The 26,717-nt window shown below is 42.4% G+C and overlaps 2 protein-coding genes across 16 annotated transcripts in view; one reads left to right on the top strand and one right to left on the bottom strand.

Moving 5' to 3' along the window:
- The window catches only part of LOC105424401 (protein pangolin, isoforms A/H/I/S), a 139,411-nt gene that overhangs the window by 60,519 nt on the left and 52,175 nt on the right, over positions 1 to 26,717 (top strand). The window contains exon 4 of one of the 6 annotated variants that reach the window (XM_089082644.1): positions 16,407 to 16,784. The exons of 4 other annotated variants lie outside the window; for them this stretch is intronic. In XM_089082644.1, coding sequence (XP_088938770.1) covers positions 16,407 to 16,433 — 27 coding nt within the window. In that variant the 3' untranslated portion in view covers positions 16,434 to 16,784. Of the gene's footprint in view, positions 1 to 1,189; positions 1,478 to 16,406; positions 16,785 to 26,717 lie in introns of those variants that run through there. One more of the 6 variants, XM_089082621.1, reaches the window with a different exon arrangement.
- LOC105424402 (uncharacterized) lies at positions 12,997 to 18,124 on the bottom strand. Of its 10 annotated transcripts, XM_089082663.1 has the most exons (5): positions 16,778 to 16,910; positions 15,406 to 15,550; positions 15,086 to 15,201; positions 13,913 to 14,733; positions 12,997 to 13,395 (listed from the first exon to the last, which is right to left on the bottom strand). In XM_089082663.1, the coding sequence occupies exons 2-4, from the start codon at positions 15,425 to 15,427 to the stop codon at positions 14,656 to 14,658; spliced, it is 216 nt and encodes a 71-aa protein (XP_088938789.1). In that variant the 5' UTR covers positions 15,428 to 15,550; positions 16,778 to 16,910; the 3' UTR covers positions 12,997 to 13,395; positions 13,913 to 14,655. The 10 variants fall into 10 exon arrangements, 3 of the variants coding, with proteins under 3 accessions (XP_088938789.1, XP_088938793.1, XP_088938784.1); XR_016140725.1 differs by lacking the exons at positions 15,406 to 15,550; positions 16,778 to 16,910 and adding an exon at positions 18,100 to 18,124; XR_016140716.1 differs by having other exon boundaries at positions 15,086 to 15,626; positions 16,778 to 16,916.

Genomic DNA, 26,717 nt, shown 5'->3' with positions numbered 1-26,717 from the left:
CAACCGGAAATTAAACTTCCTGCGTAGATCAATTCCAACTGTAAATTAAGGGATACGCGTTTCATATTCCTAAGGATAATTGCCGCCCTGTGCGAATCGCGAAACGAGGCGGAAAAGTATTCGCGCTCTTTCGCGCTAGCTGCGTGCGGCGTGATTTTTTATCGCCAGCTGCGCGCGATGTAACGAACGGCAATCGCGTTAAATTGTTACGCCGGCCGCGCGTTTCCGCGAAAGGACGTCGGCGCTGATTAACGATTCGATCAGCGACACCATTTGGCGCGCGCGTGTGTTCCGCTCTCGTCGCTTCACCGAAATGTCCATGAATTTTTATCTGCAGCGTCGGCGGGATGCGAACGTGAATACGCGCGGATGCTGCTCTCGTCTCCTCTGGATTCATGCTCGAATCACGAATGGTGAAATGGTCAATTTCGTGGCGTTAATTAGCATCGGTCGATACAACGCGCTCCGCCGCATCGGAAAGCATTTTAATTGCTGATCGCATAATTTTTCGAGCGCCGATAAACGGATTCCTACGGTAGCGAATCGTCTCGTTAAAAAAATCTCTGGCATACCGATATCGTGCCATCCTACGCCACTGGCTTTTATCGAGGCTAACTGGCGTTTTGGCGCGTTTTATTATATCGTGTAATGAATTCCTGCATCTTCTCTCTCTCTCTCTCTTTCTCTCTCTCTCTCTCGTTGTGCTTCGCATTTCGAAGAGGCGTCCCAGTGTTAGCTCGTGAAAGCGGGGAAGGGGGATAAGCGGCACCTCCTATAATGATCATGATAAAATATGACGCGTGCACTTCCAACTGGTTCAATCGACAGATTTTATATACATGATGTAAATATATAGTTTTTACAAACCTATCTACGGATTCTGCGACTGATCTGATATTCGATTTTTTTTTCATAATCCGGTCTATAATAAAAATAAGAAAATATATGCACGATATAAAAGATATAAAAAATAAGATATAAAAGAGGTTGTTTATTTTCACTTATTCTAGATCAAAGATGATGCAAATAAGACCAGTTTTTGGAAAGAAAATACATACATATGCGATTAAACATTTTTTCGTTAACCGATGAATTACGTTTGTTGTTATCTTTGCATAATGTCTCCTCATATCTGCGATTATCTGATTTCCCACGATTAATTTTCGTTTCTTTTTATTTTCTGTTTCAGGTAAGTTTGGCTATCTTTAGCAATGCTAATTTCGACAACCCGCATAGAAATTTCTTAAAATCTTCTCAGGTACAGTATATAGATTTTGATCAGAGAATTTTAAATAGATATATACCGCACTAAAATGAGAAAGGCATAGGATCCCTTATTCGAATCTTTACTTTAAAAACATATTCTATATATTCTACTAAATATATAAAACTGCCAGTAATTAATGCGTACAGGAAATTCCGATATGAGAATGGCTTTTTACGAGAATTACGAGAATAGTGAATTCTTCAGTAAACTCACAAACTATAATATTAAATTAAAGTATTGCTAATTCTAATTGTTGTTAATAAAATTGTTAAAAACAATTTCTTCGATACTTGATAAAATTTTTTAATTTATTTGAATGAAAAGAAAAATACATACCTTTCAATATGCAGGGACAGTTTTAAAGAGATTTGGAATTTTATCTATTTATCAAATATAAAAATGTCGAGATTATCCCTTTCTTTTTCTGTTTGTTGAGTATTAAAATCCATTAAAAGTATAACCATCGCAGAGCTGCTTTGTGGTAATGTGGCCAGGGGCGCTTTGTCCAAGAGTCGATGGACTCTTACTTAGCCCCAGCATCGGTTCGCTAGGCTATAATAGAACGAGAGGCCACTAGAGCTGCCGAAACGCACGCACTCCCCGTGGGAAGGGTGCATTAGTCTAATCTGACGATCCTCGTGGGCTGTGAAAAGTATCGCATCCGACTCTACAAAATCAATCGGCATTACCTAAATCGACGCGTAACGTCCGGCCATGTGGGTGGTCGAGTCTCGAACGCGATTTTTCTCATCGGCTTGCGTGTAAGAGCCTCTAAGTGCAATCTCTGCCATAGTTATCCACTACAGTTACTCACTTTTCCGTACGTTCCAACCACTGATTCGCGTCACGTCATCGCTATTCCTTAGGCGAGGATTATCGATGTCTTTTGTGAAATCAAATTGTCGACAAATTTGGAATCTTTCGAAAATTTTACATGACACTTGAGATGTACACATATTTATATATCTATTTATTCTTTATTAACAATTTGATACCTTCTATTCATAGTATACTATTCATAGTATAAATTTATTCCATTTTTTTACTTATTCAATTTGTTTACTCACACGATTCCCACCCGCATTCATCGTTTCCGCTCATTCATCGTCCGCACGGATTTTCACGTGGTATCGTGAGCATTAGCGGGGATTGGGACTGTCCGTCCTAATCTGACTAAATCATTCTTCCCCCGTGTCCAACCGACTGTGAGAAGTATCATGTTCACCCCAATAGTCGTTTAAATGGGCACAATAGGACTGCGATTCGTCGACGGCTGATGGGGGCGCTTTCCTAAGCCACAAGCAGAAATAATAACTCGTGTAATACTCGGCTGCGCGCCGCATGGGCCCACCCCACGTATTAAATAAATATAACATCCGCGTAATATAGGGCCGTTATAGAGGAGAGAGGCGCTTGTCGGGCGCGGTCGACCCCGTTTGCACCCCATCAATTGCATGCGGTTGTCTATCGCGCTCCCTCCCGCCTCCCCCGCTTATGTTCTAGCCGCAATATAAACCACTATTGCACGCGCGACGGGGGTGGATCGTCACGCAGCAGCTACCATACCTGTGTCTCGTTTAACGCCGAAATAGTACGGGGCAAATAGTCACGTGCGCCAGCTCTAAATGGATCGTTCCACCTGTTATACGTTACGTAGAATATATTTCTTCGAATCTCGCACGTATTGTGCAATACTGTGAAGATTCAACAACGAGTATGAAGGAACTAATCGAAACTTTCGATTTTTTTTTTAAATTTTGATTACAATTTTGATTACAATAGGTTTTAATAACAATTTAGGTATTTGATTTTTTTTTTTTTTTTTTTTAATTAAATACTTTGAAAAATACAAAAGATTCTATATCTCGATCGATCCCTTTATCTCCTCTTTCTTATTTGTGCGAAAGATGGTTACGGAGATAAGATGATACGGAAGAGAAGTTCCTCGTGTCACAACTTCCGCTTTTCGTGTTTACGTAGGGCTATTATGAGTTACGCGTCGGCGTGGGATGCTCGCACCCCAATCGTTGACTTCCACTTGATCTCGACTAGGTCAAAGAGAAAGAGAGAGAGAGAGTAGGGCGGAAATCGTTGTGTGTCAATGTTGGCCCATTCGTCGGCAGTTATACATTGCGATTATCCGCGATGATCCATAATCTATGATCCGTGAATGGGCGCCCCAATAAATAGAGTCGGGGTATCCGACCGACTAGTTTCGCCAGGCGGTTGGCCCCCTTTGCTGTCGAATATGAATATAATATCGCACCCCGCCACTTACGAAATGATTTATCAATTGAGCGCCGCCGACCCCGGGGTACTAGTGTTGAAATATTATAACATCATTCCCCACGGCTCACCCTAATATTATCCCCCCTAGCCGGCCACCATTAACATAACAATGTCGACCTAATTGCGGCCTAATCGGCGCCACAGGGCGAAACCCGGACGAGCGGCGTAGTGGGATCTTCTCGTCTCGCACTGTCCTTTTTTTACTTTTTTATTCTTTCCCTTTCTTATCTCGTATGAAGATTACCCGATTGGACGAATAATTCTAATGGCGCTTGATTGCGAGGTGATATAATTATTGACGTGAAAATCTCATTTCGTATAGCAGTAGTTGCAATTTTCAATTCAAATTTTCGTGATGCTCAACCGCTGCTCTCTTTCTCTCTTTTGTTTTAGCTTTCTCTCTCTCTCTCTCTCTCTCTCTCTCTGTTATGGTATTAAATTTATATAAATGTTTTTTTAATTAAATATTTGACGCGCGAAATACAATATTGCAAATAATGAATAAGAAAATTTAAGTAATCCTTTTCTCTTGATCAAACTTCGCGGACATCATAGATATTTGTATTCCATAGATTTTAATCTTAAAGCATATGAAAATTTATTATCATTTTTATATTTTTTCAACACTTCTTATCTCGAGTCACAAGAAATGACTCGCCCACTGAAATCCTTTTGAACGTGAAACAACGTGCAGAAAGCATCGGCACGAGTTTGCGGTTACATCCAGAGATGGTAAAGCCGCATTGCAAATTTTTTCAACAATCGTCTCTTTTTCCTTCATATCTATATTTCATTTGTCTCTCTTTTCGAGAGAAACCGCTTACCGCCAATTCCAGATAATATTGTTGCGTATCTGCTTTTTGTACTGTCGTCAATCGCAATTCCTCGCTGTTTTTCTCGCTCAGATGGTGATACGATAGTCGTATCACAATACCATCTTTTTCTATAATAAAATTATTTCTTTGAGATAAATCGCAGAGAGGGAAGAAGAAGAGTGCGAGGATGTCGGTCCATCTTGAGAATAATTTCCCTTGGATTGAATATTGCTCTAAACTCCACAATGGTAGATTTGTGACTGTAAACCGCATTGTACCGCATGTCGTAAATGTCTCGGTGCGCACGGGGGAACGCGTGCACGTGTGCACGCATGTCTCATAAAACACCGGCGCCACGCCGGTTTCGCTATCGCGTTATTATTTTCTTCTTTATTAACGGCGCGCCAAACAACGCCGCGTCGTGTGTTCTACTCTGCTCTCGCGATCCAGAGTCACGTTGTCCACCGCTTGAATGTCACTTAGAAACCACTCATTGCATTTTTCGCAACCCCTATTTTTGAATTCTCAATAATAGTAGTTTATTACGAGTTTTTTTCAACAGCACAAACACAATCAAATTGTTAAAATCGCGTTGTCTCTCTCTCTCTCTCTCTCTCTTTTCATTTAAAAGCATGTCTTATTATTCGACACTCGGAGCAGACTTTATCAGCGAGTAACAAAGCCGTCGCTACGCTTTTAGAATGATGAGAAGCGTAGTTGGTGTGCGCGCGCGCGCGCGCGCGCACGCGCGGCTCATAGACCAGATTCCCTTAGAAGATGCATTTCCTTCGAACGATTTATCATTTCCCTGCGGGTCTGTTGGCGATATCAGCTGCGACGACCGAACCGGTCGGCGGATCCTAGATGAGAAAAGAGATGGAAAGAGGAAGAAAGAGGAGAATGACAGAGGGAGGTGGCTGCCAGGAGCACGTTCGCATGATGCGTTCCCGAGTAACGTATGCAGATAATGGATGTGGGGGAATACAGTCGGACGTAAAGTATAAAGACCCCACGTAGAAGATAGGACGGAACGGAGGCCATCTCTTCGCTCTCTTTCTCTTTTCCTCTTTCCTCTTTCCTCTTTCCTCTTTCCGTCCTTCGACACGTCATCTTACATCGTCTTCGCTCCTTGTTGTCCTAACGTCCACGCGTGCACGAAGCACACTTCTTCCCGTTCGCGCTCTCGTGTTTATATATAGGAAGCAGAGAAGATCAAAGAGCGAATCTTCGCTTAGCTTAGCATCAACACCGCTCCGCTCGGGAGTCGGACCATCATCGGACCGAGATAGGTTGAACTCTGTGGATGATGACGGTGATGGAGATAGCGATGGAGATGACGCTGGCGGTACCGGAGGCGGTGGCGGCGGTGGCGATGGCGATGGCGATGGAACCGCCTGTATTTCAGGGTGGAGGGGTTGGAGGGCGGGATAGCGTTACCGATATAAATGTTATACTCGGTAAATGAGCGAGAGAGAAATAGAGGAAAGAGTAAGTAGAAAATGGGCGGCGGAGCGATTGATCTTGACGAGTCGTGCACATCCGTCATCAGAGATCTCTCGGAATTGAAACGAACGTCGCGTTCCATTACGTGGAAATCACGTAGCAGGCGAACGCAAAACTTCTAATTTTCTATCACGAACACGGACCGGTTTCTATCGGAAATACTACTCGGATACTCGTTTCGTCATCGAAGGCAGATTGAAAACGAGGTGATCTCGCGTGAGTTTGCGGTCTCTCGCGTCTCTCGTTACGTCCTGAGAGAAGTACGAGAGGGAAATGGAAAGTTCGTGCCGCAATACGCGTGGCGCAACGAACGCTATCGAAGAAGGTGAATCGGCAGCCTGTTGCATTTTCCTCACGCGATATCTTAGAATAAGAAGTGTCAAATGTCTCGCATCTTGACATTTTTCTATTAATGATTTTTCTAAGCTAAAACATCTGTTCTGTCGCGCGTTCTCGAGTATATTAGTATAATTAATTAAATATCTGTCGAATCTTTGTGTAATAGCATTGCGATATTACCGTGTCTTTCTATTTCAAGCCTGGATATGAGCAGTCGCGAACACAATGATCGGGAATTGCAAGATTAATTTAATTTATCAGCAAGAGTGAGAGACTTGCGTTGCGTTATTAACAAACTGTAATGTCGCGCGCGATATTAATTGTTGAGAATGATGTAAATATATAAGCCATAAAGAACTGGTATTGATATGAAAAACATTGCGCACGGAAATATTATTCAATCATTCGCAATGATCCTCCGCTCTTTTATCGGGTCTCATCGGATCGAGGATGAATCGGCGTAAATGAAATATAACGAGTTAAAGAGGAGGTGGGTGGGGGAGGGGGGTAGAGAGGAGAAAGGGACTGAAGAGAGAAAAGACGAGAGGCGCAAAACGATACGTTACGGGCCCACTAGACGAAACTGCAACGGAACGTAATCGGGTTAATCTTTGAAAATAGAAACACCTCGCGCGTTCTCGGCTGAATAACCGGCCCAACGACATTACAGCGATCGCGCCTGTGATCAGAGGCGCGCCAGTATCGCCGGGGCAATTAATGTAATCACGCTGAAAAATAACTCGATATCGAATTTGACGCGGCACAAAGAGAGCGTGAGAGGGGCGCGGCAACGGCGGCAACGGCCGGCAGAGGAGAGGTGTGCGCGAACCACGAAATACGAAAAGTTCCATTGTGTTGATCGCATCGCGGCGGCGGCGGCGGCGGCGGCGGCGGCGGCGGCGGCGGCGGCGACGGCGATGGGGCAGTAATTCGATATCGTTTAAACAATAGCGGTCAAATTTCGCGTTATACATTGTGCGTTATACAGCGCTGTTATTATTTTGTTTCTTTTTTTTTTTTTTTTCTATTCTAATTCCGCGGCAGGGTGGTCGCGCTTATGCCGACAATGACGATAGAACGGGGGAGATTGATATCGGCTTTTTGTTAATATTGCCGAAGCGATACCAATTGTGTTAACACTCCCATGCTCCCTTGAATTTTTATAACAAGATCACTTTTATTATAAATTATTTCGCCACAGCTGAGCTAATAATTAAAAATCGCATTTTAATTTTAATAATTTAAATGCGGCGATTCGATTCAAATTCAGATAAACGATGGTTTAAAAAGGAGAGTTGTATAAAACTCCACGCTTACATTTGGGATTCGTAGATTACGTTAAATCCTGGATCGAGAATGGCTACCACTATCCTTAGCGAATCATTCATTTACGAGCCCCTATATATATGTACATATAGCGGGATCGCAACGACGTGCTAATTACACGATGTTTCGCGTAACGAGATGCGGGTCCCGAAGGGGTAGCCCTTTTTGAATTGGATACCCAGATAGGCTGGGTCCGAAAGAGGAAGACTAGTCGGACGGACAGCGAGTTCCTGGTAGTCTCCCTTTTTCGCCGACCACTTAAACGATATTCTCTCTAATTCCGAACGTGTGTTTTCCCCCTTGTCGTCCTTCCGCAGCTAAAATTTCGCGTTCCGAACCAGCAAAATCATAGGCTTACTCTCTTGTGGTCCCGAGATGCATCGACCAACAGGTCAACTTTCCTCGGGCTCACATCTTTCCTCGTATAGTCGTATAATTTATGGCGAAAGACAGGTTTTAGTCTTTTCTTTTTCTATTCCTTGTTATCTCTCGTAACAAAACGCACAATTAATACCTATCATTTGTATCATCGATTTTTTTTTTGTCATAAAGTTTATCGAAATTACAGTGGAGACATCGATTTGATACAATTCTTTTTCTAATGCCGAAAATATATTTATTTATGTTTGCAATATATTTAAGAATAAACGCACGAGAAAAATCCAAGTACATCGTTAGATAAGTCTTTAAATTGTATTTTTCAAAACCGACCACTATGTCTCGAAATTTTAGAAATTTTAGCAATATTTGAATCTTTGGGCGTAATGTAAATTAGACGGAATTTGTATAGATGTGTCAATTAATGAGTCTCGCAACGTGTTGCAAAAGAAGCGCGTCCGATCAACATGCGCCCGAGGCTGTTGCACTCGTTGTATGCCCCGGACTCATTTGTACGGCCCTGGGCGCCCTCTTAGAGCCGACAAACAACCTGCTGCGACGGGTGCTACCGCTGGTGATGGAGGCCATGTATTACCCTCTATTAATATCATAATATAAACATAACTCGCATGTGCGAGTCGGCGAGCTAATAACGAGCCTGAGTGAGAGACAGAGCGAGGCAGGAATGCGAGTAGAGCGAGAAAGGCGAGATGGCAGCGGGGGAGAGAGAAGAACGCGTTATTCCACCGCAGGGTCTGTTCAGGGCCAGTAGATTTTCTGGGGTCGCTTCGGTTTCGATACTGGGAAGAGGGAAGGGGACTCAAGCGGGAGGGAAGCAAGTGGCGCGTGATGAGCAGGGTGTGTTACACGGACATTATGCGAGATCCTGCCCTTCTCGCAACCCCGATCCTGCGCGTACCCTCCTCCATTCCCGCCGCTGGCACGGAGGAGGTTTTATATAACGACGAGAAAAAGAGAGACGTAGCCCGGAGAGGGTTACAACTATATATCGGGTAATCGGCCCAACCCCTGCGCATACAAGCGTATAGCGCACGAATCGCTCACTGACGTCGGTCGTCGACTTCCTGCTTTCGAGATGTTTTGAAATTTTTCACTGCTGAAACGATAGACCTGTTTAAAACGTAGTCACTTGAGTCAACAACAATAATCACAAATTAAAGTGCGTTCGATTGTCGTGACATTTTTTTTCCATGTGTTACGAAGATTTATACATTTTTTGAACTAGAATCGGAGACGAGTTCTCAAGACGAGAGAGGGCCGATGGAACGAAGCGCGCTAAGAGGACGTATCGTCAGCTTTCGTGTCGAGACGTATCATTACTGAATTAGCTACTATTACAAACTCAAAGTGGTCGTTAGCTCGATAATATTAATGTCAGCATCAGCATGTAGGGTCACATTTAGCAAGAACGCATTAGCACATGATAATTATCATCGTTAGCGTAATTTTATATCGAACGGAACATGGAGCGCGGGGGGTGGAGCGTCCCGCATTGAAACCTCTGGCGATAATTTTTGTTCTACAGAACAAAAATGCAATTTTCCCTCATTATCTTCGTGACGAGTACATTAACGATCATTAGGGAAACGCTACTACATAATATTTCGTTCCGCATGGACGAGACCAAGACTGGCAATTTCAATGTCACGCGAAGAGAAGCCAGAAGCCAGAAGCGCGGGATTTTACGGAGGCGATAAATGATTCTTATTCCGAAGAATAAGATGAAAAGTAGAGTGCGCGTGTGTTGTTGTAAATATAGGTAAATACGATTACACGATTTGTTCTCTCTGATCATAACGAGCGTTATGACATGACGATCGCTAAACGCGTCGAGTGTCTTTCTTGTATCGTTCTCTTTCTTTCCCTTCTACTTTTTACTCGTTACTCGTTACTCTCCTCTGCGAATATATATGCGAGAGGTACGCTTCCGACAAGAAAATCCACGAACGAAGTGTAGTCGTCTCTCGTCTCTCGTCGTGCTGCAACGCTTCAACCGCGCCCCGCAATTTAGCACGTGCGTGCCGCGATGCACGTGCGCACGCGTGTGTGCATCCTTGTGCGCTGTTCTTGCCGCCACTTGCGCGCGCGTATGTATCGCGCCATGTACAGACCGACTCGAAATTACGCAGCTTCGCGTCACGTGCGCGGTACGAGATTCATATATGTCAGCGTGCGTCACCATAAGTGCGCCGTGATTGCGTTTGATGGCCGTTGCCTTGAATTCTATCTCGAGAAATATTATGCGATATCTTATGTATTTTTTTTTTCTGTCTTGTGCAATTTATTTGACATTTTTGTATAATGATAATATGTATGATAGTAAACATTTTCTCTATAATATACTCGATATACATACAAGTGAACCTTGTTCGAATGTACTATTATTCTGTAAAATTATGTTTTTGCATATTTCAGAAATTTGTTATTATTCATTCCGCGAGTAACAAAGTGAAACAATTTTTTACGGTTTTTACTTGGATGACATGTATCATACTATTTTGAGCAAGCGCGTGGGACTCACCCGTTATATGAGCTCGCGCGCGATGGTACACTCGACTGTAGCACGCACTTCACGCACGCAGAGGGGTTGAGGGGTCGCATACGTTGCGGTATGGATTAGTTAGGCGGACGCAATAATTTCACTGGTACGGCCACGGGCGATATTTTCTCTCTGTCTCCCTGTTTCACGTCGCTCTTTCCAAGTTGCTTCTCGTGACAGTTTTTGACAGTTTTTTGCGATTTTCTTTTCGATAATAATAATTAGACTTTTATAAAAGTCTTGTGATACAATTTCACTATTTTTGACATTATTTTTTTAATACGATATATGCTTGCTGATTCTTCTTATTTTCTAATTTTCAATGCTACTTTCATTATATTATGTGCAATTATATCGATCTAAAGCTTAACGAATCGAGATGTCTTATCTACATCTTAATCTGTTTACGTTATTCAGATGCAAATGTCTAATATTTATGAAAATATCGATACGCAACAGCCGGGACGATTTCACGCATTTCCGGCGCGCAAGCACGGTTTGGGTAATTATCGCCGGGGGTGCGTCCATAATTGTCTATGGATGAACGCTCAAGGACAGCGGCCACTGCTCTCGCATTAAGGGGCCATAATTAGACGAAATTTCTCAGAATCCGAGCGAATGTAATTTTATGACGAACTCTCTAACGAGCGTCGGGAATTTTACGCCACGGAGACGGCGCGGGGGCCACGGCTTTCAGAGTAGCGCGATAAAATTACCACCCGTTGGATATAAATTTCACGAGATAACACGCAACGACACGCATTTATCCAGGAGCGCCGTTATACAAACAGCCGATACTCTTATCGCATATTTGGCGTTACATTTCTCTCTTTCTTCTTCTTCGAGTTTAAGAGCATTACTCAATGCCCAAGCGTCACTTTGTTAGTCAAAAATAAAAGTTCTCGACTAGAATTCTAGCCCTATAGTAGCTGCGAGTGTTCGGTTTAAACTTCTGCTCGATTATCTTTATTCGCCTAAACGAAACGCTCGTATGAACGTTTGTTCGTTAAAATCTGCCTATTTATTTTTATTCTTGAGCTAAAAATAACTTGTACTTTGGACATAACGGTTGCTTTACAATATTTCTAAATCGTAAAACTTGAAAATATATTAATTTCAAAATTGATAGTGAATATATTTCGGTCTTTTAAAAATTTATGTATCATTTACGTATGTATCATTTTAATAGATATTTTCACTTATGATTTTTCTTCTGGTTACTCAAACATTTTGTCTCGATCGGAAAATCAGCGGCGGAACACAGCGAGGAAGACGAGGAAGACGAGGAACGGGACGAAGCGATCGGGGGAGAACCCCTGGCCACCCTTATTAAGATTCCAGCTGTGGAATTCTACCTGCGCCGAGTTCGCTACTGGTCTTAAGTAAATAAAACACGACCGGAGCCACGTCGCCTCCGCAACCAACGGCTCGCTCGACTCTCCTCAGCTCCGCTCCGCTCCGCGTTCTCTCTACCTACTCTCCATTCCGCTCCATTCCGCTCGCCCGGTTTGTCGTTGCTGCTTCCTGTCGTTCGTTCGCCGCTCCTCGACATTGCCGGGCGCGCGGGAGCCCTCGGGCCCTGCGTTCACTGTACCCTGCCCTGCCCTGCCCTGCCCTGCCCTGCTGTGCCATGCCTCGTTCGTCTCTGTTCGCCTCCGCGCATCTCTCTCTCTCTCTCTCTCTCTCTCTCTCTCTCTCTCTCTCTCTCTCTCTCTCTCTCTCTCTCTCTCTCTCTCTCTCTCTCTCTCTTCCCCGCTCTTTCTGTCTCTCGTCTGCGCCACTAAGCCAACTCGTCCGCGCGTCTCGTTTTCTCGTCCATTATTACGGCTGCTTTGCCTACGCCTCGCTTGCTCGCTCACTTACTCTCATCTCGATCTTTCTCTGCGTAAGCGCGTCGTGAGGGAATTCAGGATCTGATGCTCACGATCCGAGCGTCAAGGACGCGTCTCTCTCTCTCTCTCTCTCTCTCTCTCTCTCCCCCTTTCTTTCTCTCTCTCTCTCTCTCTCTCTCTCTCTCTCTCTCTCTCAACATCAGTCTGAAGATTTCTAACGTTTTAATGGATCGTAAAATTTATTTTTGCACATAATTCGTAAATTCTATTGTTACATATACGGATAATTTTTAAAATTGCGTTAATGTTTATACGTGATGAAAATAACTTATGTGTGTGTATATATATATATATATATATATATATATATATATATATATATATGAAAGTAAAAGAATTTTATACGTAAATCACCTCTGAAATTAGACATTGAGTGTCGTTATAAGCAAATATTATAGATACATGTAATTTTGAGCTTCGTTGCGGTTGTATCCCGTGAAAACGTAAAACAGATTCCGTTAAATCTCCACTATCGTGCCCACGAAACCGCGACAAAGAGCTGACCGAGCATATCGGGTATATTCGTGATGTATTGAAAAATGAAGGATGCAAGTTGTAATTATTATTCCGTTTTTGATAGCCGTTACGTATATCTAGTGAATAAAAAATTTTACACTTCACACGTCATTAGTTGTGTATTATATCAATCCTTTATTTCTCATAACAGAGGTAATACACACACGTGCTTATTAATATTTATTATTCAAAGAAGTTTCAAATATACACGTTTCAAATACAAATTGTGTGGTTTTATATCGATATATCATTATGGATAATTACATTCTGATGATATTTGAAGTTCGACAAATTAAATCAACGTTTTCTCGCCATCGCCGGCCATTCGACAACGAACATCCGGTCGATGTCGAACGCGTCGCGACACGTGTCGTGGCTCTGTCCCCGCAACCATAACGGGCTTTCTCGAAGATCAGCTTGTCGATCCCTCGAGAATCAGTTGTGCCGAGAAATCTGAATCTTTCGATCGTATCGTACCACAAATCCATACATTAGATAACATTGTGTTATCTAGTTAACAGAAAAATAAAATGTATTTATTAAAAATGTGCATTATTTACATCAGGAGTAAACGATATATTTATATATATCGTTGTATATATCGGTGTTTCCTGTATAACTCGATCATTTCAAGATCGATATTTAAGTGAAATGACATATTTTTTATTAACTGCTGTATTACGAAAATATAGCGTTCCATTAAAAAAAAAAAATGATAATTTCGATCATCAAAAATCATGTAAGATAATAAGCATTAAAAAGAATGCCTATTACAATATTTGTCTTTTCGAAACGAGTGACTGAAAACGACTTTTCCCTTTTTTGTATTTTTTTTTTTTTTCTTTTTGTATCATTCAAAAACAACAGATATTCGAAATCGATCGACTTACAGGAAACATTCTGTAGAAAAAGTAATATAAGAAAATAGATGTGGAAAAAAGTAGAGTGACTTTGAGAGATAGACGAAAACATTTAATTTCATAATCAGGACCATCCAGTAATCTCACGACTTATCTAAATAGCTTACCTTAGACTTTGCCCTCTTATTACGCATGAATCTCTCCGAATGAGGTGATGACATACATCCGTGGGGCTTGTTACTCGTCACGTGTTAGGGCAGACGGCGGATGCCATCAGCGTCCTCCTGCCACCGCCTATCCGCGCACCGTGTTCCATAGAACGTTTTTAATATTCCCTCGAGGTAGCTTTCGCGCGCGCGCGCGCGCGCGCGCTGCTGTCATTCGCGCTTTCCGCGACGCTCTCGTCTAAGGGGTAAAAAAGAAAGAGGCGCGACAGGAGGTTCTTCGTACACAATACGCTGGTTCCCGATGGCAACGCGCTACCGTGTCTCCTCGTGATCGCGGACGTGGTTGTCGCAGTTACCGCCGTAGTCGCCTCGAGTTATGACAGTCAGTCGCCGACGTGGCGCCGTAGACAGATGCCATTGGTACACCTTGGCTGGAGACTTCGCTCGGGGCTACGATAACCGCACGCGTGTCCCGCGCCACGCGAATCACGTTCATCGTCGTGCGCGCACTTTCGTGCGGAAGGTAGGGAAAGGGTGGCGGACGGGACACACGGGAGATACTGGGACGGATAAAGAAAAGACTTCCGGGCATAATCCGAAACGTCGCGACGAGGCGCTAGAACAAATCACGCCTCTTCATTGTTCTCAGCCCTGAGGCTCGCCGTCTTCCTTCTTTTTTCATCCTCGTTTTTTCCTTTTCTTTTCTTTTCTTTTCTTTTTTTTTTTTTTTTTTTCATCGAATATTAGAAGCAACGCCCAAACACAATCCGCCGCAATCGAGAGGTGTGCCCAAGAAGTTGGTAGGAGGATTCTATCTGTGCCTGGTTCAGTCGACAGTTTAGATGGGATAATTAAGTACATGGATTTTATCTTAATATATCACATGAATGTTTCTTTCTAGTTAATTAAATGGAAGGTGTTCTGAGGGGGGAAATGATTTTGAGTTCTAAAACAATTCCGGAAAGAAATTTCTATATCAGTATTGAAGCAATACATACGTTTGTAGCATCAACAATTTTTGACTTGAATTTCTCAAACATTAGAATTCAGAATTGATATAATTTGACCTTATGTTTATTTGATCGATTAGTTACGTATGTGTCGAAATTATTTATTTTTTAATGCGTTGTAACGAGAAATTTAATATTTGACTTAGAAACGTTACAAACTTACCTCGTTATTTCTGAGGCAAGTCCCATGAGGGCTCGTGGAAAGTATGCGGCTACGGAAAGGACCTCTTGGTAAGCTGAGGAACGACAGGGCTCCGAAAGCGGAACACGCATTGTATCCTGAGAACGGGAATGAGAAGAAACGAGTAGAGAGAGAAACGGGGAGAGGGAGGGGGAGGGGAAGGCCGTTGGAGTTCCTTAAAGGCCCGGGCTTCTAGGAACTCCAACGTTGCATTCGGTCTCGAAACCACCGTGCGCGAGTGGAAGTTGTTCACTTGGAGGCCACGACCGGCCGGTGTGCTACCACATGGGGCTTGCAGTTACCACGAAATATCTGAAGCCACATCGTGCAGTCCGTATCACATTTCTCGATTCCTCGAGTTCCTTAGTCTCAGAAAATGTCACTTCTCGACGTTCGGTATGGTTGAGCAGCCCATCTCGTCGTCGTCTGCGACGACTACGTGCGATTCTACGTACTTCTCTATTGAATTTCTAGCATCGACTTACGATGCTATTTAATGGAGTATCGTGTAGCGAACGTAATTCTAATAATTAATACAATGATTCAATTCGGAAATCTTATTTTAAGACCGGATATTTTAGGATATTTCATTTCGATGTTTGGTGCTCAATTTATTTTACGATAGTTGCGCTTTATTAATAACCACGAGGGGAGACGAAACTGACAAAATAACTGTAATTTACAATCAGCGCGAACGATAAACCGTATAATTATGAATTAAGGATGAATCGCGACAGACGGAAATATATCCGTAATCTAAGGATATGGTAAGGAACACGTTCTCGTCTCTAAGGTGAAGAGAAATGGCTGATTTTTATTGTCTGGATACGCATGTGTATACGTGTATACATGTGTGGGTGTGCGCGCGGCATCGATCGAGATGTGAAAGAGCATGGTGAAGCTGATTGGATATCACCTTGCTCGACTTGAATCGTGGCATCGCGATGTGCCCTGTAATAAGTCTTCGGAAATTCTTCGTTTCTTCTTTTTATGTTGTCATTTGCCGCGCGCGCGACCATTACGGAGCAAAAATCTCGTGGAATCATCTTACTTTCAAATCAAAACAACGTTTCTCAAAGAATATTAGGCGTCTCTTTGATAGATAATAAAATTCGATAAAAATACATAGAAAATAATATCGATCTTTTGAATAATTTTCGGTTGAATTTAGCAAAATAACACATCGATCGAGAAGGTATGAATTATACAGCTATAAAAATATCTCAACTAGACATATTTCTGAACATAAATAATGCTTTTAAATATTAAGTTGTAAAAATCTCCTCTTATCACAGTGTTGCAGTGTGTTACTTCCATCGACGCGATATGACCTCATTTTCCACAATGTTACACGAGACTTGCGGTAGGGTAGTGTTATGTTGGTTGTGTGGTGTGTACTCAAACGAGAACACCGCGCAAGTCGAGCAAACCGGGTGGATGATTTAGAGGAAACGAGTAGAAGAGAAAGAAGACGACGAGGATGATGATGAAGAAGAAGAAGGGTTGGCAGGTCGTTGAACATAAAAGTGGCCACGATGAGAGAGAGAGAGAGAGAGAGAGAGAGAAAAGCGTGCGAGCGAGTCACATATGCCGCGTGCGCACGCGCGCGCGCGCGTGCATGCATCGAGACGCGGATCGACAGGAAAACATCGTGCCGCTGCACGGCGGCGTTACCGGCGGTAGCAGAAGCAGAGACGGCAGGCGCTTCTGCACTGGCAGCTCATCGAGTCGCGCTAGCTACATAGCTCGACGAGCTGACGGTCGGTTCGCTCGCTCGCTCGTTCGTTCGCTCGTTCACCAGTTTGTCTCCTTCTACCGCGCGCGCTCTCTTTCGTTCTCTCGCGTCCTCTCTTCTCCACCTCGCTCCATCACGATCGCGCTGCACCTCCTCGCGCGAGCCTCATGACTCCCCCTCCGGGGCTGCGCCACCAGTAATTGCTTCCTTTGAGTAGCTCCGGAGGTGTAATTTAGTCCCCGACCAACAACCTTAACTAATTAACACACCGAGTAGCGAGCGAGTAAGTGAGCGAACGAGTGACGGAGAACGAGCCGCGACGGCTTGACTGACGGACTGGCTGGTTGACTGGTGGACTGGGTGGCTGACTGACTGGCTGACTGGTTGACTGGTTCCTTCCTCTTCCTCACCTTTCCTCGCCATGCTCCGTGTTCGGTGCACCTCTGCGTGTATACTCTTCTGTCTCCTCGCCTACGCGCGTCGATGATCGAACTCGGACGAGTCGACCGCTGCGGGGTGTCTTCCCTTCTTGTCTCGTCGAGGCGCCTTGGACTATTCACTCGACTATTCACTACCTTTTATGCAGTTGCGTTATATGGCTTCGCGTGTGTTGCACGTTAACGGCACTCGAAGAACATAAGCTGATCTAGTCACTAGTAGGAACAAGCCGCGTGATCCGCGTTACCGACGAATGCTCGCGATGGTTTTTCTTTGCGATCGTTCAATAGTATTGCATAACGATATGCATGACAAGTGTGTGTAATATGGAATTTCGAATCAACTAATAAAAATTTTTTTTACCAATGTTGCGATTGTAAACGAGCGTTATTACCACTTTTTTATACACAGTTTTTCATATGTTGCTACTTATTTGGATGTTTTTAGAGCATCGATTTTCTATCTCGCTTCAGCAATGTCGCGCTATTTTGTTCACCGGACATCGCTGCCCATCAGTGCCCATTTAAGGTCCCGGCTCTCGTCTTTGGCTCTCGTTACGAGCTGATCAAATAGCTCGACATTCAAGATTGCTCCTTCAAGATTTTGTTTTTGATAGGCCGATTAACGAGCGGCCTATTCTGGTCCACCTGTCGTCTGAACCGGACTTCAGACTCTCTTGTGTCACCTCTATTACGCGGTCTCGTGTCGTATCGTGACTACTCCGCAAAATGCGGAGGCGTTGGAACCGCCTGAGGGGAGAAAGGTGCGAAAAGAGAAAGAGTGAAGTGAGGGGAAAGAGGAAGGAGCAAAATGAAACAAGTACCTATTCTTTTTCGATATCCTCTTCCTCGAAAGGTAGTAGAAATATTCTCGAGATGTGCAACGATGCTCGTATTTAACACCTGATTAAAGCGGAAGAGAGGGGCAGCGCGCGTTGGCGTGACCAAAGCGATTGCTGCGAGATGAGACCATCCTTCTCCCTCTGCCGTGTTCGCCTCACACCTCGACTTCCCCTTCTTGCCGCGCTTCTTTCGTCGGGATTCCTCTTCATGGTTTGAGGACATAAGGTGGCCCAGTCGGTTCTTCACGCGCGTATGCGTGTACATGTGTGTAGGTGTGTGTGCTCATGGTCTCTTGTATGGTATCGGAAAGACGGACGGGAAGAGAACGGGGAGACGGCGGCGGGAACAGGCCCCGAGCGACAGCGTAATCACCTGGACGAACTACCACGTCTCTCAGTCTCGCAACGTGCGTGCAGTGGCGTAGGCAGAACGAGAGAGAGAGAGAGAGAGAGGGGGGGGGTGGAGGAAGGGGGTGGAAGGGTAGAGAGAACGTTTGTCACCCAAAAATTGCAAACCATCCGGTTCCAACCATGATTTACAATGAGTCTGAGAATTTTGTTAGCGTCGAAGTTCGATGTGATGAGATACGAACGAACTGACCGCGAAGCGCGTGATTCACATGTAAATTGGACACGTCGATTGTCAAGTCGTGTTCGTGAGCCTCGTTGGTATGACGTCGGCGCCACGTGGATTGCGTTTGCTACGATAGTCCGCGCGATGGACCTGCCTTTATTCTTTCGCTCCTTTATTCCGTAGGCACGTGCGCGTTTTTTTAAATTAATTCTCTCGTTTTCAGTATAATCTACATAATGACAATATAAAGATTAATAAAATAAAACTTTAACATAAAAACATAAAACAGCAGCACTTTCAGACATACGATTTAAAAAAGTACACGAATGACGTTTTAAAATGTTTTTTTTTTTTTATTTTTAGAAAATCGTAAGCTTTACTTTGCTTTACGTACAATCTTACAGTTGCAATCTTACAGTTTATGAGAACGTGCAAAGCTCGCTTTCGTTCAATGCATGTTAACGAAGTCGTTACCGTCATTATCGTTGTCGTCAAGATTTCCGCAAGATTTCCGATTACGGAACAGAATCATAACGCGAATAAAGCGGCTACGTTTGCTCGAATTCCTTCCTTTTCTCACCTTCCTCAGTGCGTCCGCACGGTGCCCTCGTTGGTCGGGATCCTTTGAAAATGTAATATTCCCTCGTTAATTTCTCGCCGCGGAAGAAGCGAGAAAAGCGTCGCAGGAAAAAATGCGTGAAATAAATGCCAGGACGCTGGTACGACGCGGTGTCAAAGGTTCGCGGAAATTCGTTTACTTTCAAGTTTTAATTTTTGACGCCGACTTTATCAAGATGGCAACCTCGTTAACATCGTTCTGTTTCTCGGCAGATCCATCTCTCTTGCTTTTTCTCTCTCAACATGACTAAAATATAACATTATATATATATATATATATATATATATATATGTTGCATTATATATATTACCCGTTATTACCATATTGTTGTCGGGCATGGAATTATTAATATATATTTTAATTCTTGACATTTTTTGATTCAGAAAGCTTAAGAACGAGTAAACTTTATTGTAAACTTTATATCGGAACAACTACCGTTTTTGTCAACTTATATTAATTTATATTTTAATTAGCCGAGTGTAATTAAGAGAAATGGCAAGAATATCGAAAGACATCTTGTGTAATAGAATTATATTATTTATGTATTATGTTTGTTGTCTAGGTGGGATATTCATCGAATATACATAAACATGTGCTCTTGTGCGTCTTGCAAACGTCATTATTTCACGCCAAGATAACTATAGAGAACTCTGATCGATCCGGAGCAAACTCTCTCTTTCTCTCTCTCTCTCTCTCTCTCTCTCTCTCTCTCTCTCTCTCTTTGTCTTAGCATAGATCTTGCCTTGTCCAGAGACAATGACTGTGGGCGCAAAGGAGAGGCGCGATCACGCATCGTGATCTCCATTTCATGATGCGGACCGACGAGGCGCGGCTGTTTTTTCTCCCACTTCTCCTTTTCTCTTTTTCTTTCTCGAATGCCTTGGGATCGTTAGCCAAACTGAAATCGCAACGAAACAATACCTTGTGGCTAGATCTTGCTCTTCGATCATCAACGTCAGTAATTTATTCTTGTCACTTCCAAAAATTAATCCAAGACGCGAGAAATTATTTGCGTAAGCTGAAATTCCGAATCATGACAAAAGAATAAATTAGTTAATTGCGATTATAATAGTAAATAGAATAATACCAGTGGGATTTATACGAAGTTCAATATAACTGATTTTCATTATTCCCACAATTGTAAACAAGCATGGAAGGTCTATACTAGTAATATTTGACATATATTTATCGCGCGTTGGCGAAAATGTTTTTTAACGTCTTGATACTTGTTACGATGGAATTTTCGTTGTAATCAAGACTATGGTCCATTACGGTGGACTCTCCCAGTGTGTAAATTTTTCTGTCATTCCGTCACGTTACAATGGGTCATATGAACGCAATGACGTCACACGTCACGCCCATGTACAAGGCATGGAGAAAAACTTAGAGAACGCCATGCATGGCCTTGAATCGACATTTTGCTGGATCGTTGCCAATCGTACTTCCAAGTATGACGATGGATGCTGGATTAGGACATCTTTGAGATAAAAAAGAAATTTAACAGTTGTAAAATGTAACAATTATTTAGATATATTAATATTAATGATTTCAAAGTATTTTGACATCGTTCGCAAGAAAGAAACGATGACAAAAATGTGCTGTGCGCATGGAATTCTTTTATAATAAAATTAGTAGCCCTTTTTTCAACGGTTATATCATATATTTTTATTCATACAACTCGCGCTTGATTTAATATTTATTTAATCTATAATTAATATATGAAACGATATATATAATACACACGTTGTACAACTTAACGAAAAATGTGTTACTATAATCCGTCGGTGATATTAGGAACTAACGAGTGATGGTTGACGCAATTAATTTTTTTTCGGGACCCATCAATGCCCCTCGATGCATACACCATTGGGATCCGGACTCAGCCCCTTGTTCATCGCATTAACAGGCATGACTTGAAAAATGTGGTTCCTAACACCGTCTTGTCGGTCCTGGTGGAATGACCGACGTATTATTAATGCGTCTTCTTGCCTCGTTTCGTTAATAGTTTAGGCTCCGGGTAGATCGGAGGTATTGGATGGAAGGAGCAAATTGCAAAATTTAAAATTGGCAGTATTATGCACGAGAACGATTCACGTAGCACAGCTTTGTCGCGAGTTTACACGTGTAATGACAGAAATTTATTAATAATAAATAATCGAATAACAATCCTAACAAACAGTGTAGAAAAATAATAATAAATAATAATTAATAAAAAAATTAATTAAATTTGTACTTTCACAAATGTATTGTTGGCGCACAGAATTGCACGAGCAAAGATAGAATTATTATTTTGTTATCGCTATTAACGAAGTGCATTTTATCGCGGAGTCGTTATGCTTTATTCTTGGGTTATAAAGCGTGATTGGATTAAATTAAATATCATGGGACAATTTTGCAGTACATCGAATTTAGTTAAACGCTAAGTGAAACGAAAAATGCCGTTACATGCGCATCAGCGGTTCCCTTTCATGTATTGCTACATTATTTTTTTTTTCCCGCTGCGAATACGATTCGTGGCTTCGGTCGCGCAGTTAAAAAATCGTTTATAAAAACCAATTGGTTTGTATACTAGTTTAAATACTTTTATTATTTTTTTTTTTGTTTAATTTTTTATTTTATTCTCGTTTGTCCCAGCCATTATGGAACGTGTTAAATCTTAATTTGTTTTTACGGTTTCCGTGTCCAATTATTTCACATGATTAATTTACATCTGATTTTGCTGTTATAAAATTTCTTTTCGGGAATTGATCTGTTATATAAATATAACCGATTAATTTTCATTTGAGACTTTTAAACTCTCTTTATTAGTAGTAGTAATAATAAGTTTACATATACATATTCGCGATAATCCTTATTCCTGACCTTTCTTTATCCCGAAGTAGAATCGCGCGGCTCAGCCTCATGAATTTCTTATGATTGCGAGCACGTCGGCTAAGCATCGGGAGGATTCAACGAGCCTCTAATCTTTAGCAACACGCGCGAAAAGAATCACACGCATTTATAATGGATATCGGCCCGTCGCTTATACAACGCTCTCCCGGCTTCTTGATTCCGCTTCGGCGTCTCGAGCGTTAAGAAAATTTCCCCCTCGTCAAACACTCTGAATAAAATACTTCGATCACAGCCTGATTCGTGCACTTTCTTCCGCACCTTTAAAACTTTAAGTCCTCTCACGGATCAGCACGAGCGACTACCATTACGATCGCTTTCGGGAAAAGAGAAGAAATTTGTGCAAGGTTGTCGTCGATATAAAATTTAACTAGAAATGTATGGCCAAAGTTTTTATTTTTTACGAATATTAGAAATTATAACTTTTGCGATTTTTTTTTTTTTTTTTATTCAAGAATTGAATTTTATGGAATGCCTTTGACTTTTGCAAAATGACATTATGAAGTTGTGGCGCGATATCTTAGTAGAAGACTCGTTTGGGCAAACGGTCTTTTCTGTAGCTGGCTCCATTCCTCGCGAGTTCTTCGTTCGGCCTCTCGCGATTAGTCACGTGTCGCCAAGTACACGGCTTAAAAAGCTTACATCGTTCCGGCCTACGAAAAGTACTTATTCAGTGCTCCGATATCGCTGCATGACGACACGAACACATTTCTCTCTAAGCACCTCCATTTCTTTAACAAAACGTTCAAATCTCAACCGTGCCGACGGCATGGAGCGTGATTGATCGCGACCGGTAGACGCTTGAGGAGAGAGGGGGAGGGAGAGAGAGAGAGAGAGAGAGAGAGAGAGAGAGAGAGAGAGAGAGACGACATCTCACTCTCTGTGAGATGGGAGAGTCCGACTAAGACCAGGTATTAAGATACTAACGGACTAATAATATCATGTACTTTACGAATAAATATTTTGTTATTTTTAATGTATATTAATAATACGAGAAATATTTTTTTACCGACAACTATCGACTGATATGTGTGAAATATGAGATGTAATGATTACTAGCATTTTACAATAAAAATGACAACATTGCTATTTTGATCAAATAAATCTTTATTTTTAATTATACTCTAAATGCTTTTACGGATATTTTTTAAAAAATTATGTATAATGCTTGTGAGTTATCATTGTATCATAAACTGCAATATCCACGAAACATCGGCATTAGCAGTGATTCATGACACAATGGTAGCCCGCAAGCCACTGTACAACTTGTAAAATAAAAAAATATACAAATATTGTAAAATCGTATTAAGCGTTTTGGACCAATCATTGAGACAATCTCCCATTTTCCGCTTTAGTTGAGTTTTCTGGTCTCGTGTGACAGGGTGTGGTATGTAACTCAAGGAAGGATATTAATGTTCCATAGCATACGTTACGTTCAATTCTGCCTGACTGACAACTAAATCAACATTATTTGTGAAACGTCAACCTTTCGATCAAAAAGCCACAATATTTTGTGACTTTAGCATAAAGCGACATCTCGAGCAGAATTATATTAAAATTGAATTATTGACAAGATTTAGTAAGAGATTATCAAAGATAATGATAGTTTTCTTAAAATTGATAGAATTGACAAAATAAATCTCACAACGAATGAACATAATTTAGTTCAGATTTTTTAGAATTTGATGTATTTGATGCGTCGCATGTAACGCTGTTTTCCCGCTACTAAGTCGCATCGTTTCCAAAATAAGGAAGAAAAGGGAAGGAAGAAGAGAAAGAAAAAAATGAGAACGCGATGGGAAAGGAAGAGTGAACGCTTTCATCGCCTATGTTTTACGAGGGCCTCTCTTGGTCATCGCGGGGTAGTTAAGAGTGGACTCGCGCGCCACTCTATGTAATTTGAGCGATCGCGCGGTCGCACCCGGTAATTCATAAGTACGTGTCCTCTTCGCGGTGAAATTTTATAAGGTGAGCAACATTTTATAGGGACGCCGTTCGAGGCGTGGTACCAACGGGACGAGAGGGGGGGAGAGAGAGAGGGAGGCGCGACGTAGAGGGAAGCGCGAGGGAGAAAATTACATATCGGCCCGCAGGACGTACAGGCCGCCGCGGACTTTCCACACGTTCGCCAACCCTATGTCCGAGGGGAGGGGGGCCCTCTCTCTTTCTCTCCACGTACCCTCTCCAAACGGAATACTCGATCGCGATTAAACATACATAGGCACACCTCCGTCGTTCACCTTTAATTCCGCGCGCTCTGCCTTTTGCGATCCCGTTGCCGGCGAGGCTTCCGCCACACTAGCGAATAATTTCTTTTTTTCACGCTTGTCTCACCTTTTTCCCTTCCATTCTTTCTTGCGCATGGCGCGGATATTCGAACGGGATATTCTCGCGACAAGCCTCGCGAGACTATATCTTTCAATTCGATAACTTTAAATGTTAATACTCGCAATTTTATTTTTTTACGCTTGTCTGATTGTCCAGAATTGTTTCAATTAATTTCACTGTTTGTATATTATGTTTTGTGTATTATAAAATACACAATTATTGAAATCTGTTAGACATTTTATTAACATGTATATCTAAAAAGTATTATAGTGTCGCGTAATAACTGATACATCGATAAAAAAAAAATCGTAATTGTAAGAAGCTCGAAAGATACTCGATGAGACGGGCGCAAATGTCACTCGAAAGACGACTATTCTATGGGGGTATGGAAAAGAGAGTTATACAGCCGGCTGTACAGCGGCATGATACCGGGCAAACGGAATTTTTGATGGGGCGATTCGTTATTCACGGATCTATCCAAGTCTATTGTATACGTGGTACCCTGGCCCTTGAACGCCAAGCAAACTGTCCTGTGGGGTTGATCGATGTTACTCCGCAGCGTTAAATACAACATAAAGGACGAGAAGAAAGTAAAGAAGCTCTCGAGTTGCGCGACCACGCGAAAACTTTGACCCTAGGTATTTAATTTTTCATTTCAAAAATGCTCCAAGAGGAAACCACGTTAAATATAGTCGTCACTATTTACACCATGATAAACTCGATTGTAAAAAAAGCATTTTAATGAAACATTTTAATTATTGCTAATTTCAATTTTTCATTTTCTTTTTCACATCGATTCAACGAAGCATTGCGGCAACCTTAAAGCATTCGCTAATTCTTATCCTGACAAATTATGTAAAAATCTCCTTCCTTTCAGTTACTTCTCATGGAAATGAAATTTTTTTCCAAGATATTTCAACATTTTATTGTCGCAAAACTCTCCAGTCGGAATGATATTTTCTTTATTTCGAGATATAATGCATCAGCAGAGATAAATTGGTACAAAGAATCCGAAGTTAATTTGACCAGACGCCAAGTACATGCAAATCTCTGTTTGTTCATTCGGTGCGAAAATTGTTCGTTAGATCTTGGCGACAAGCTCAAGGCGAGGATTCTCGAATCCGTATCCGATGGTTTTCTGGAAATTGTCGAGGACTCTCACGTGGAATTTGTAACGTCGTGGTAGAAGTCTGGGTAGAATATGTCGTTTATATAGCCTCCGGGAGGACGCAAAGGAATGGCAGGGAGCGCCGCCGTTCGTAGAATATTAATAACGATCAACCGCGTATACACGGGGACACACGTTCGCACACACGCTAATCGTCCTCCATCCGGGTCCGGAGATCGTAATCATGGCGTATAATTATTTCAGTACCCGTGCTATTTTTATCCGCCACCCCAAGTCGCGATGCAGGTAGAAACGCGTCGTCGGCCGGCGCGCATAGCGAAAACTTTTTCCGCTTTGTTATTGCTCACTTAGTTTAACACAGTTAATATTAACCGCACTTTCTGAAACTTCACAGTGTGACACGTTTCATTTCCGTGTTTAAGCGTTTGATGATCGAAATTCAATTACGATGATCATTTTTCCTTCTATCTTATTTTTTGCATCATTAAAAATGAAAAAGATATTTTATCCATCATAGCTAAATGTGTTACGTTATCGCGCGTTATGTGCTCGCGCGCGCGCGCGCGTCTGAAATAAAGATTTGAAATTACGATGATTAGACTCTGCGGAATAAATAATAGCGAGTTATAACCATGTTATCGCCATGGTGCTATAAATACATACGGTTAAGGGTTAAACGTTTTGCCGCGATGAACCGCTAATGCAGGACACGCAGGAGCGCAAGCAGCACGCTTCGCGGCAAGCAGCGCCGCGTATTCCATTAGCATGCACCTCAAGATCAAACGCCGCGTTCGCGCAGCTCATCCGAGAAGTCTGGGTCCCGGGAAAAAGTTGAACTCCTAAAGACGGGCACGTCTCGAGCGCGCGGCTTAAAATTCTCACGGCGATCTCGCGGGACTGGTAAACCGCTGGCGTCGATCGCATAGTCGATCGAGGTAACGGAGAATACACGGGTAGGAACCCGGTAATGGTTAGAAACATCGCGCGGATAGAAGAAAAACAAATTATACGCCGATCGTCGCGCGAGAGAAACAGAGAGAGAGAGAGAGAGAGAGAGAGAG

This window comes from Pogonomyrmex barbatus, unplaced genomic scaffold (assembly GCF_055798465.1).
Source record: "Pogonomyrmex barbatus isolate J1 unplaced genomic scaffold, ASM5579846v1 scaffold1, whole genome shotgun sequence".
Classification (NCBI taxonomy): domain Eukaryota; kingdom Metazoa; phylum Arthropoda; class Insecta; order Hymenoptera; family Formicidae; genus Pogonomyrmex; species Pogonomyrmex barbatus.
The sequence above is the reverse complement of the archived record's forward strand: the minus strand, read 5'-3'. Positions and strand labels throughout refer to the sequence as shown.